General features: G+C 44.8%; 1 protein-coding gene across 8 annotated transcripts in view; it reads right to left on the bottom strand.

Annotated features, from left to right (window-relative positions):
* Positions 1-12,467, bottom strand: part of LOC135522861 (endonuclease V-like) — a 49,665-nt gene that overhangs the window by 21,556 nt on the left and 15,642 nt on the right. For 6 of the 8 annotated variants that reach the window (XR_010452734.1, XR_010452735.1, XR_010452733.1 and 3 more), the window contains exons 6-7: positions 7,467-7,535; positions 7,199-7,327 (exon numbers count right to left, since the gene is read on the bottom strand). Coding sequence is in view for 5 of the 8 variants with exons in the window: in XM_064949540.1 (XP_064805612.1) it covers positions 7,199-7,327; positions 7,467-7,535 (198 nt within the window). In the remaining 3 variants the exon portion in view is untranslated. Of the gene's footprint in view, positions 1-2,863; positions 2,980-7,198; positions 7,328-7,466; positions 7,536-12,467 lie in introns of all 8 variants that reach the window. The other 2 variants (XM_064949501.1, XM_064949550.1) reach the window with 2 other exon arrangements.

Genomic DNA, 12,467 nt, shown 5'->3' with positions numbered 1-12,467 from the left:
CAGTCTCCCGTTGTCACCCATGGAGCTCTTTTACTGGGAACAGGACTGGCAGGGTGTGGGTGCACAGGTGGACAACTGAGCCGTCACAGCTCAGCTGTGGCACTTGGCAGGGGGCATTGGCGCCATTTCACACAAACATGTACATACGCATGCCTTCATGCACTCACATGCATGCAAACATGTTTACGCACACACACGCACACACTCACTCTCTTTCTCTAACTCTGTGCCCTGGCCTCGTTCCACTGGCCTGAGGCACGGCATTTGCTCTCCCCCTGCAGCCCTACAGCAGTTTGTCTGGCTACACTATCCCTCTCTTCATCTCTCTCCCTCCAACCCTCTCCCTCTCTTTACTCCTCCAGCTGGACTGGGTTTCTGGTTCAAGCTGAAAATGTCAAACAGAAATAGATTAACATTTAGAAAACCTGAGGGCTTCAACGAGCAGCACCGTTTAATGTTGCAGTAGTATCGCCTCCACCGACGGGAAGAAAGCACACTTGCAGAGTGAAATCGTTCAAAGTAACTTATTTTTTCTGCAATATTATGAATATGAACTATTTCTGCAATATTTCACACATATAACAAAATATTAATAACTGGTGATATTTGCTCAGAGATAAAATGCAAGTTGTGTGGAGTAGTAGGCTAGTTCAAATCTTTGTAAGACAGTAGGTGGACACACGGTGCACTTGGGCATGATGCACCCAAGCAAATAGTCAAAATTTTGAGTCACATCTCCGAGCCTTTCTCAAGAAATCTTACCATATACCCTGATCACCCGCGACAGTAGAACACATGGCATGCACTAAGCACACTAACCACCTTAAGTGAGATGCATTTGCCGCACTCAATCCCCATCCATGATAACACAGCAGGAAGAGGACAGAAGTTAGTGTGATGATTCTGCCGGTGTAATTTCTCATAGTCAGTGTCTAGCCTCTCTCCTGCATTGTGTGTTGTCATTTGTTTCCATAGAGGAGAGGAGATCAAATGTACTGGATACAAGACCTGGGTTCAAATACTATTTGAAATCATTTCAAAACTGGGCTTGATTGAGCTTGCCTGGGTCAATGGACCAATAGAATAGTTAGTCCAAGAAAATAATTCCCACCCATCTGACACTCCAGGCAGGCTTCAAACAAACGCTCAAAGTATTTGAGGGATTTCAAATAGTGTTTGAACCCAGGTCTGCAGTAGACTGAATGTGTTTGAACCTAGGTCTGCAGTAGACTGAATGTGTTTGGGTTTGAACCCAGGTCTGCATGTGTTTGGGTTTGAACTAGAGGTCGACCGATTAATCGGAATGGCCGATTAATTAGGGCCGATTTCAAGTTTTCATAACAATCGGAAATCTGTATTTTTGGGCGCCGAATTTGCCGATTTTTCTTCTTCGTTTTATACCTTTATTTAACTAGGCAAGTCAGTTAAGTTTCTGGATTCGACCATATTAATGACCAAAGGCTCGTATTTCTGTGTGTTATGTTATAATTAAGTCTATGAGCAGTCTGACTGAGCGATGGTAGGCAGCAGCAGGCTCGTAAGCATTCATTCAAACAGCACTTTCGTGCGTTTTGCCAGCAGCTCTTCGCAAGCACCGCGCTGTTTATGACTTCAAGCCTATCAGCCCAATGGCTGGTGTAACCGATGTGAAATGGCTAGCTAGTTAGCGGGGTGCGTTAATAGTTTATCAAATGTTTCACTCGCTCTGAGACTTAAGAGTAGTTGTTCCCCTTGCTCTGCAAGGGCCGCGGCTTTTGTGGAGTGATGGGTAACACTGCTTCGAGTGTGGCTGTTGTCGATGTGTTCCTGGTTCGAGCCCAGGTAGGGGTAAGGAGAGGGTCGGAAGCTATACTGTTACACTGGCAATACTATAGTGCCTATAAGAACATCCAATAGTCAAAGGTATATGAAATATAAATGGTATAGAGAAATAGTCCTATAAATACTATATTAACAACCTAAAACCTCTTACCTTGGAATATTGAAGTCTCATGTTAAAAGGAACCACCAGCTTTCATATGTTCTCATGTTCTGAGCAAGGAACAACACTTTTACTTCTCCAACACTTTGTTTTTGCATTATTTAAACCAAATTGAACATGTTTCATTATTTATTTGAGGCAAATTTTTATTGATGTATTATATTAAGTATTAAGTATTGTTGTAATTGTCATTATTACAAATAAATAAATAAATTAAATCGGCAGAGTAATCGGTATCGGCTTTTTTTTTGGGCCCTCCAATAATCGGTATCGGTGTTGAAAAATCATAATCGGTCGACCTCTAGTTTGAACCCAGGTCACCAGTAGACTGAATGTATTTGGGTTTGAACCCATGTCTGCAGTACTGCATGTGTTTGAACTCAGGTCTCCAGTAGACAATGTATATGGGTTTGAATCCAGGCCTGAAGTAGCCTGAATGTGTTTGGGTTTGTTTTGAGTGGGTCGGTGTTGTTAATGTGTCAGTGTCAACAGACAGAAACACAAAGCTCTGTGGGGTTGAATTATTCAAAGGAGAGGATAGGGGAGAGATGGGGGTTGGGAGAGAGAGAGTGAGGAAAGGACAGCGAGAGATTGGAGGGGGGAGAGAAAGAGAGAGAGAAACGGAGAGAGACAGACAGATGTTGAGAAATGTGACAGGCATGCACCCCCCCCCCCCACACACACACACACACACAAAGGGAATGAGAGGGACACAATAGGCATGAGTTTCTGTAAGCAGTCTGTGTGTGTAGCTGCTGCGGCAGGAATAGAGAGACGCCCACAAAACACACAACACAGATTAAAGCCTTTCCTTTAAACAAACACAGAAGCCAGAGTCTCAGCGGGGACACCGGCACACAAAACTACCATCAGCATCCCTACCTCTGTCTACAAAGACCCACCACGGCCCACCGCTGACGCTACCTCCAAGAATCGCTCACATTGAAAATCCATTTGTTACGGCAACCAGCTGGGGAGCAGCAGTGCTTTAGCATTTCCTGTTGATTCAGATGCAGAGCAGAGTAATGGATGAGTACCTCAGCTCAGGGCTCTCAGGGCTGCGGGAAACACAATGTTACAGGGCAGGTGTGATGAGCAGAGCAGATACACAGTTGAAGTCGGAAGTCGTTTTAGGACAGTTAGGATCACCACTTTATTTTAAGAGTGTGAAATGTCAGAATAATAGTAGAGAGGATGATTTATTTCAGCTTTTATTTCTTTCATCACATTCCCAGTGGGTCAGAAGTTTACATACACTCAATTAGTATTTGGTAGCATTGCCTTTAAATTGCTTAGCTTGGGTCAAATGTTTCAGGTAGCCTTCTACAAGCTTCCCACAATAAGTTGCGTGAAATTTGGCCCATCCCTCCTGACAGCTGGTGTAACTGAGTCAGGTTTGTAGGCCTCCTTGCTCGTACACGCTTTTTCAGTTCTGCTCACAAATTTTCTATAGGATTGAGGTCAGGGATTTGTGATGGCCACTCCAATACATTGACTTTGTTGTCCTTAAGCAATTTTGCCACAACTTTGGAATTATAATTGGGGTCATTGTCCATTTGGAAGACCGATTTGCGACCAAGCTTTAACTTCCTGACTGATGTCTTGATGTTGCTTCAATATATCCACATAATTTTCCTACCTCATGATGCCATCTATTTTGTGAAGTGCACTCGTCCCTCCTGCAGCAAAGCACCCCCACAACATGTGCTTCACGGCTGGGATGGTGTTCTTTGGCTTGCAAGTTCCCCCCTTTTTCCTCCAAACATAACAATGGTCGTTACGACCAAACAGTTCTATTTTTGTTTCATCAGAACAGAGAACATTTCTCCAAAAAGTATGATCATTGTCCCCATGTGCAGTTGCAAACTGTAGTCTGGCTTTTTTAATGGTGGTTTTGGAACAGTGGCTTCTTCCTTGCTGAGTGAACTTTCAGGTTATGTCGATATAGGACTCGTTTTACTGTGGATATAGATACTTTTGTACCTGTTTCCTCCAGCATCTTCACAAGGTCCTTTGCTGTTGTTCTGGGATTGATTTGCATAGTGTCCCATAGTGTTATACTTGCGTATTGTTTGTACAGATGAACGTGGTATCTTCAGGTGTTTGGAAATTGCTCCCAAGGATGAACCAGACTTGTGGAGGTCTACAATTTTTTTTTTTGAAGTCTTGGCTGATTTCTTTTGATTTTCCCATGATGTCAAGCAAAAAGGCACTGAGTTTGAGGGTAGGCATTGAAATACATCCACATGTACACCTCCAATTGACTCAAATGATGACAGTTATCTTATCAGAAACTTCTAAAGCCATGACAAAATTTTCTGGAATTTTCCAAGCTGTTTATAGGCACAGTCAACTTAGTGTATACTTCGTGTTAAACAAGATATTTGTGGAGTGGTTGAAAAACACGTTTCAATGACTCCAATCTAAGTGTATGTAAACTTCCGATTTCAACTGTAGGCATGGAGTTATGGTAGAACTAGAATGGCCACCTAGAGCGGTGCTCCTACTGTAGTTGTGGACTCCTACCAGAATCATGACATTTATCCTGCAGAGGCAGGATTTACATAAAAAAATATTGCCTTTCGAATAGAACGACTATTTCACTAGAGAAGCAAGGATTTGTTTGTTTTAGGCGTTTTTCACCAGTCTATCTTTTTAAAGTTGTTACCCTGTCTGCAGGACTTTGTGTGACACTGACATCATTGTGCTTTGTCTGGTCAACAATTCACCCCTTTGGGTACAATAAAGCTTTACCAAATTGAATTGATTACTACTACTAGCCCTAACTGATTGGCAATGGTCAGTACCACAAGGCTGGTGCTGTTCATGAGCTGCAGTAATCAACTTCACTGGTGAGCCCTCCTAGTCTTTCCTCCCTAAAGGAAAGGGACCAAAGCAGTAGAGTAGACTGGTGTTATGGCTCTAGCATTGGTACCTTGTTGTCCATGAACAACATCGCGTCTTCCTGTCAGTATGGATTTCTGCTGTCCGGAGATCATTACCAGCCAAGCGGACGTGGACGTAGATACACACACAAGGCCGACACACACACACAGGGTCCACTGGGAGTGTGTGAATGGAGCGGAGGCCATTAGGTAAAAGGACTCCTACTGTCCATTAGCTTTGTTTGTGGCCTCATTAAGAAAGGCTAGGAAGAGGGGAGTGTGTGTGTGTGTGTGTGTGTCATTGACTCACACTTGTCAATCTTTCTCTCAGGGCTCTAAGAGTGTTTACTCATGGAAAAGGTTGAATGTCCTCAATGGGCTACACTGTCTCAGGCTTCCTCAGCGACCGAGAAGAATATGTGTGAGTGACTGAGTGTATGAGCAAGTGACTGCGCATAATACTGATATGAATGAGTGTATTTGTAGAGGGAGTCTATGCGAGTTTAAAAGTGTACATGAGCGTGAGTGGGTGAGATGGAGAGCCTCATCACGTTAGTGTAATAGCGCGCGTTCCTCCGCACACAACGCACTGTGCATACAGACTCCGCTGCAGTGCCTTGACTCTGCCTTCAGCCCTCTGCACCATCAACTCCTCACTGCAGACTCCAACCCGCGACGTCGTCTTTCTCTTTCATCTCAAGCTCTCGCTCTTTTAACTGTAGAGATCAGACAGACTGAGGGATTTTCTTTCTCTCGGGTTGAACAGGTACAGTGAGGAGGGGAGGAGGAGAGGAAAGAGAGGAAGGCAGGAGAATAGAGGAGAGGAATGAAAAGAGGGGAGAAGATGAAAGAAGGGAAGTGGAAAGGACAGGGAAAGATAGGAGAAGAGGGATGGAAAAAGAGGCTAGGGGTTTAAGTTTACATTCTGAACAGGTGCCCACTGCAACCTAGTTCAAATTATTTTGCTACAGTATGATCCCCAACCCATCTCACATGAACGGTATACATGTCCAGGTCCTTAACCCAACCTGTCAACCCAAATCCCTGCTTCCGGTGCCCCAAAACACCTCACTAACGTACATGCTCCAATTTGTCCCTCTTCCTGAATGCATAAACGATGCCTGTGCCCTTATTTGGCAAACCTCCGCCACCTGTTCCTGTGTTTGCGTCCCAATAGTAAACCGCAATTAAACGCTGAGGAGCAGGAGCATATTGTTGTTTCCACAGCACGAGAAAACTTGGCAACCTGTCGCTGCTGGCTCTGTGCTATCATCAGTGTGTGTTTGTGTGTGTGTGTGTGTGTGTGTGTACGTGGTTGAGTGCTGGCTGGCAGCAATATGGCTTGTCAAGGGTCAACGTTGACGACCGTCTGGAGAGAGAGTGAGGTGTAGAGAGAGAGAAGTGTAGAGAGAGAGAGGAGATAGATGGAGAGAGAGAGATGAACCAAATAAAGCGGGGAATGAGATGAGGGAGAGAGTGGAAGAGAGGGAGAGAGAGAGATATGAAGAGAGAAAGAACAGAGCGGTGATCTCTCTGCCAGTCCCCTTGCTCTCAGCGATGTCCAGGTCCAATGTTATTGGATGAACCCCCAGCACCCACTAAACACATTAGCACACTCACTGATGAAATGAACACACACACAGGAGGAGATGAGTTAGCCAAGCCTACACTACTGCTGCAGCTCTCCTGGCAATATACTGAGAATAGAGGTGTAGGTGTGTGTGTGTGTGTGCACGCGCACACACGGACTGCAGTGGAGAAAAAGACACAGAGAGGGGGTAGAGAGTGAGAAAGAGAGAATGAGAAAGTGAGTGAGTGAGCGTGTTTCTGTGCATGTGTGTGTGTGAGAGAGAGAGCACTGGGTGCAGTGCAGGGCTGGTTTTGACAGCAGCCCAGTGTGTAAGGCAGATGAGTTATGCCACCACACTTATCTCTAAGGGAACAGCACAGTCTAGTGGCAGGAATGCAGAATAACACTAACAGACTGCAGGTGGAGATGAGCATCAAGTTAAAAAGAGAGCCTGCCCACCCTCTTTTTGCCATTATAAACTTTAATGGCGCTGCCCATGCTACAACAGGATTTGTGGAAAGTGCGGCCTCTACCCCTCTCTATAAGAGAAACATTAGCAGACAGGCTAACTTGACATGGTGTCCCGTGTCCAGCAAGCCATTTTGATTTGCTCTGTTCCTCTCAGCCATTTGACAGGGTTTTTCTCAGTTGGCTTTCATTGATTAGACTGACTTCTAATCTGGTGACTGAGTGGCTCTTTTCGTATGCGTGTGGGAATATGTGTATGTGTTTGACTCTGTGTTTGACTGTGTGTTTGTGTACCTGTCTGATAGGCTCTGGAACACGGTAGCGGCAGCAGGAGTGTGTGAGGCGCAGGGCCGTGTCCAGGCTGATCTTGTGGCCCACTGAAACATACACTGGTTTGGTACTGCTGTCAGAACTACGCAGGGCCTAGAAAGAAAGAGGACGAAAAGGGATGGAGAGAGAGAGGAGAAACAGAGAGACAGACAGGGGAGAGGAGAGACTGTATGTTTAGAACTACTGATTACGCGTTTGTGTGCGATGCAGTGAACGTGCGCGTGAGTCTTACCTTCCCCAGCACTTTTCCTGAGTCGCTAGTCAGAGGGAAGCTCTCTCCTCCCTTCTGCAATGAGGCAATCTGAGGAGTGGAGTCAGACCATCATTTATGCAGACTACTACTGTCAGTCTGTTCGTCTGTCCGTCCGAGTCTGACTTTCTCTCTGTCTGTGCGCGTGTTTATTTTTCTTGCAATATCAAAGTCTTTCTCTCTTCCATCTCCTCGTCTTTCTTTTCTTCGAGGGGAGGATGAGACCCTGACATGTTCTTCACAGCCATGTTCCTGTCTTTCTCACAAGGCAACATGCTAGTAGCTGTCCTGTTTCCTCCCTGGTAATGTACTATATATACAAAAGTATGTAGACACCCCTTCATATTAGTGAATTTGCCTATTTCAGCCACACCCGTTGCTGACAGGTGTATAAAATCGAGCACACAGCCGTGCAACCTCCATATGGTAGAATGGCATTACTGAAGAGTTCACTGACTTTTAACATGGCACTGTCATAAAAAAAAGTCAGTTAGTCATATTTCTGCCCTGCTAGAGCTGCTCTAGTCAACTGTAAGTGCTGTTATTGTGAAGTGGACATGTCTAGGAGCAACAACGGCTCAGCCGCGAAGTGGTAGGCCACACAAGCTCACAGAACTTTACACGCTGAAGCGTGTTATAGTTATAGTGGCTGTTATAGCAGCAAAGGGGGACCAACTCCATATTAATGCCCTTGATTTTGGAATGAGATATTTGACAAGCAGATGTCCACATACTTTTGGTCATGTGGTGTAAATCTAATTTGAAGTGCATAGGATGGTGTGAGTCATCGGTACGTGAAAAACCACATAATCCCATCTTCACTCGACCTTAAACTTGAAAGTAAAAAATCTGATATTTCACATATTGGATGATGCAGTGTTTATTTGAGAGAGGCTCTCAGATCCTGCAATCAGCTTGAGATACATTCAGATCAAAACGAACCATCCTCATCCCCGATGCCAAGTCTGATGCTGTAACAGGTGTCTCATTGGAGATGAGGGCTTGGCTTTAAACTAACAAAAGCTTTGAGGTCTTATCCATTTCACTATAACTAATTTTAATACAGGACAGGAGGATATGCCAGGTGAGGGGCCAGGTAGGGCCCAGGGCCCATCTGGTGGTATCTGGGAGAGCAGTGTGTCTGTCTGAGTCAGCCACCCTGGGCAGTAGGACATGAGACAGGCCAACCATCAATAACACAGTGGTTTGACTCAGTGCCAGAGAGGAAGAGGAGGAGGGAGAGAAAGAGTGCGTGAAGGGGTCTGGGAGAGAACTGGGAGAGGGAAAAATGATGATGGGATATCGAGAGACGGCAGTTGGAGAGAGAAGGAGTGAAAGGAGCGAGAGAGAGCTGGGAAATAGAGTGGAGCCATAGAAAGAGAAGCGCAAAAGAGAGACAGAGACAGGAATTTCATCCACAGAGCTGCAGGCAGGGGCAGCAGCTGCCGTGTGAATGGAATTTTGCCCCCATCCATCCAGCTCATCTCATTCAACAGGCCTCAGTGAGTCACTCCCTGGCAATGCACACAATAGAACCACTGTTGTAGTGGCGCATAACACACACATATGTACACACAACGAGAGAAGACCAGTGGCATTGCCATACAAACCTTTAGCCCATAATAAGACGCAGGGGGCAACAGGAACACAGAAATGTGATGTCACCGTGACAACAGAGGCTCCATGATCACAGGAACTTACATTTACATTTAAGTCATTTAGCAGACAACTTCTAAAAACGCCTTCATGTTTAATTCCCATGAACAATTCACGTAAATTTTATTGCGATGTTTAAATTGACATTTTGCTGGGATTTGAATTGGGCGTCAGCGCAATGTTACGAAACCCTCCGACATAACGAAACCCCAGCGACACATTGGATGTCCGTGCGTATCTTTGACGTCTCCTTCACTCTGGACGTATGAACACAGATTCCCCTAATCTAATTTCGGGTGAGAGCAGTTGGAGGAACAAATATGACTCATGTTGCATCGATGTGATTAATGAGCAAAAACAACTACACACATGGCAGTTTAACGCTACGCTTGTATATTGAAGTCAGAGAGGTCACATCTATCATTCTACAATCCGCAGTGAGTCATCATTTGAAAACAAGAGCCTGACGCCAGTACCAAAGTCAAGATAAGAGGTGTTCTAATGTTTCATTTAAAATAACTGGAGCGTCGCTAGCTAAAAGCCCGAGGGATATGTATCTGAACTGCTAAAAGCTACCTGATACCTTAATGAAAGACTAGCTAAGAGCCAACACTTTGGCTAACAGTAGCTAACTGACAGATACTGTATCAGTTTGCTCAGAAATCTCAGCCAATGCAATCCACACCGTGGCTACAGTAGTTCGGTTAGTGAGGCTTATGCTATCGCTATCGTCTGTGAGACGCTAAGTGTCGCCCGAGAGAGATCTAATTAACTTGGGAGTCGCTACCGGTTTCTCTGGTCATAAACAGTGGAAACCTAATCTGAGTCAAAACATGACAGCCGTCAGAGCTAAAGCAGAGCTGAGGGACATCAACTGTTTTTCACAAAGTGTTGTGTAAGATTAGTGCGCTACGCTAACATAGATGTGCGTCGTAGGCTCGGTTTGAGCTGCGGTTATTGGATGGTAATTGAGTTTTTAGGTTGTGGAGCCGTTTGGCTGGCTAAACTACCATGACCTTTTAAGATGGAAATATGTTAGCATTGTGGTCACATTAGTCATGTCTGTATGTCTGTCATTCAAAATCAGAAGAGAGTGAATCCCTTACCTCTCTCATTACTATCACCTCTCCATCAGTCATTACAGACACCAAACCATTCCACTATATCACTGCTCTGATTCAAGCCTGAAGCATGCAATTAATTTTCTTAAAATGAAATGATTTGTAATTTTGGATTGGAATTTTCCGCAACGAAACAAATTGCTTTAAAAAATATATAAACTCAGCAAAAAAAGAAACGTCGCATTTTCAGGACTCCGTCTTTCAAAGATAATTCCTAAAAATCCAAATAACTTCATAGATCTTTCATTGTAAAGGGTTTAAACACTGTTTCCCATGCGTGTTCAATGAACCATAAACATTTAATGAACATGCACTTGTGGAACGGTCGTTAACACACTAACAGCTTACAGACGGTAGGCAATTAAGGTCACAGTAATGAAAACTTAGGACACTAAAGAAACCTTTCTACTGACTCTGAAAAACACCAAAAGAAAGATGCCCAGGGTCCCTGCTCATCTGCGTGAATGTGCCTTAGGCATGCTGCAAGAAGGCATGAGGACTGCAGATGTGGCCAGGGCAATAAATTGCAATGTCTGTACTGTGAGACGCCTACGACAGTGCTACAGGGAAACAGGACGGACAGCTGATCGTCCTCGCAGTGGCAGACATCAGAACATCACACCTGCGGGACAGGTACAGGATGGCAACAATAACTGCCCGAGTTACACCAGGAACACACAATCCCTCCATCAGTGCTCAGCCTGTCTGCAATAGGCTGAGAGAGGCTGCACTGAGGGCTTGTAGGCCTGTTGTAAGGCAGGTCCTCACCAGACATCACCGGCAACAACGTCGCCTATGGGTACAAACCCACCATAGCTGGACCAGACAGGACTGGCAAAAAGTGCTCTTCAATGACAAGTCACGGTTTTGTCTCACCAGGGGTGATGGTCGGATTAGCGTTTATTGTCAAAGGAATGAGCGTTACACCAAGGCCTGTACACTGGAGTGGGATCGATTTGGAGGTGGAGGGTCCGTCATGGTCTGGGGTGGTGTGTCACAGCATCATCAAACTGAGCTTGATGTCATTGCAGCCAATCTCAATGCTGTGCGTTACAGGGAGGACATCCTCCTCCCTCATGTGGTACCCTTCCTGCAGGCTCATCCTGACGTGCGTGACAATGCCACCAGCCATACTGCTCGTTCTGTGAGTGATTTCCTGCAAGACAGGAATGTCAGTGTTCTGCCATGGCCAGCGAAGAGCCCGGAACTTAATCCCATTGAGCACGTCTGGGACCTGTTGGATCGGAGGGTGAGGGCTAGGGCCATTCCCCCCAGGAATGTCCGGGAACTTGCAGGTGCCTTGGTGGAAGAGTGGGGTAACATCTCACAGCAAGAACTGGCAAATCTGGTGCAGTCCATGAAGAGGAGATGCACTGCAATACTTAATGCAGCTGGTGGCCACACCAGATACTGACGGTTCCTTTTTATTTTGACCCCCCCTTTGTTCAGGGACTCATTTTTCCATTTCTGTTAGTCACATGTCTGTGGAACTTGTTCAGTTTATGTCTCAGTTGTTGAATCTTGCTATGTTCACACAAATATTCACACGTTAAGTTTGCTGAAAATAAACGCAGTTGACAGTGAGAGGATGTTTCTTTTTTTGCTGAGTTTATATACTGTATTTTACCGGAGACTCCTCCCACCAGTATTCTTTTCAATAAGAGCTGGTTTACAGTTTTCACCAGCAGGTTTTTGTTTTTGCTCGACTTGTATAATACAGTTCAAGCCACAGATACACTGGGGAGAGAAACTAACATCCCACAATAAAATATGACAATAGATCCAGGCAAGAAAACACACTACCTTAAAACATTTATCACAATAGAATGATGAATAATGCATTGTGCTCTCTGTACTCCAATTTCAACACAGCTACAGTATGACTAAGTGTGACAAATAGAGCACAAAGGTAGACAAGAGCCCACATGAATGATTCATGAATATTAAATTAACACTATAAAACTGTAGGTAGGCCTATAATTATTTTGTATCAATGTATCAAAAATGTTGTTTGATACAGTCACAAGAAAAGGGACCACACCACCGAGGATGGTATGTGAAGTCAGTCAACAACAGAAGAGGAGAGGAAAAGCTTGACAAAAGCTTGACATTGGAGGTCAGACATTTTCTCAAATGCAGACCTACTGTAGGTAGGCTACAGTTTAGTAGTCCAATGTCAGTTGAGATCTCATTTGAGTGCTATCCA

The sequence above is a fragment of the Oncorhynchus masou genome, chromosome 4 (genome assembly GCF_036934945.1).
Source record: "Oncorhynchus masou masou isolate Uvic2021 chromosome 4, UVic_Omas_1.1, whole genome shotgun sequence".
NCBI lineage: Eukaryota > Metazoa > Chordata > Actinopteri > Salmoniformes > Salmonidae > Oncorhynchus > Oncorhynchus masou.
The sequence above is the reverse complement of the archived record's forward strand: the minus strand, read 5'-3'. Positions and strand labels throughout refer to the sequence as shown.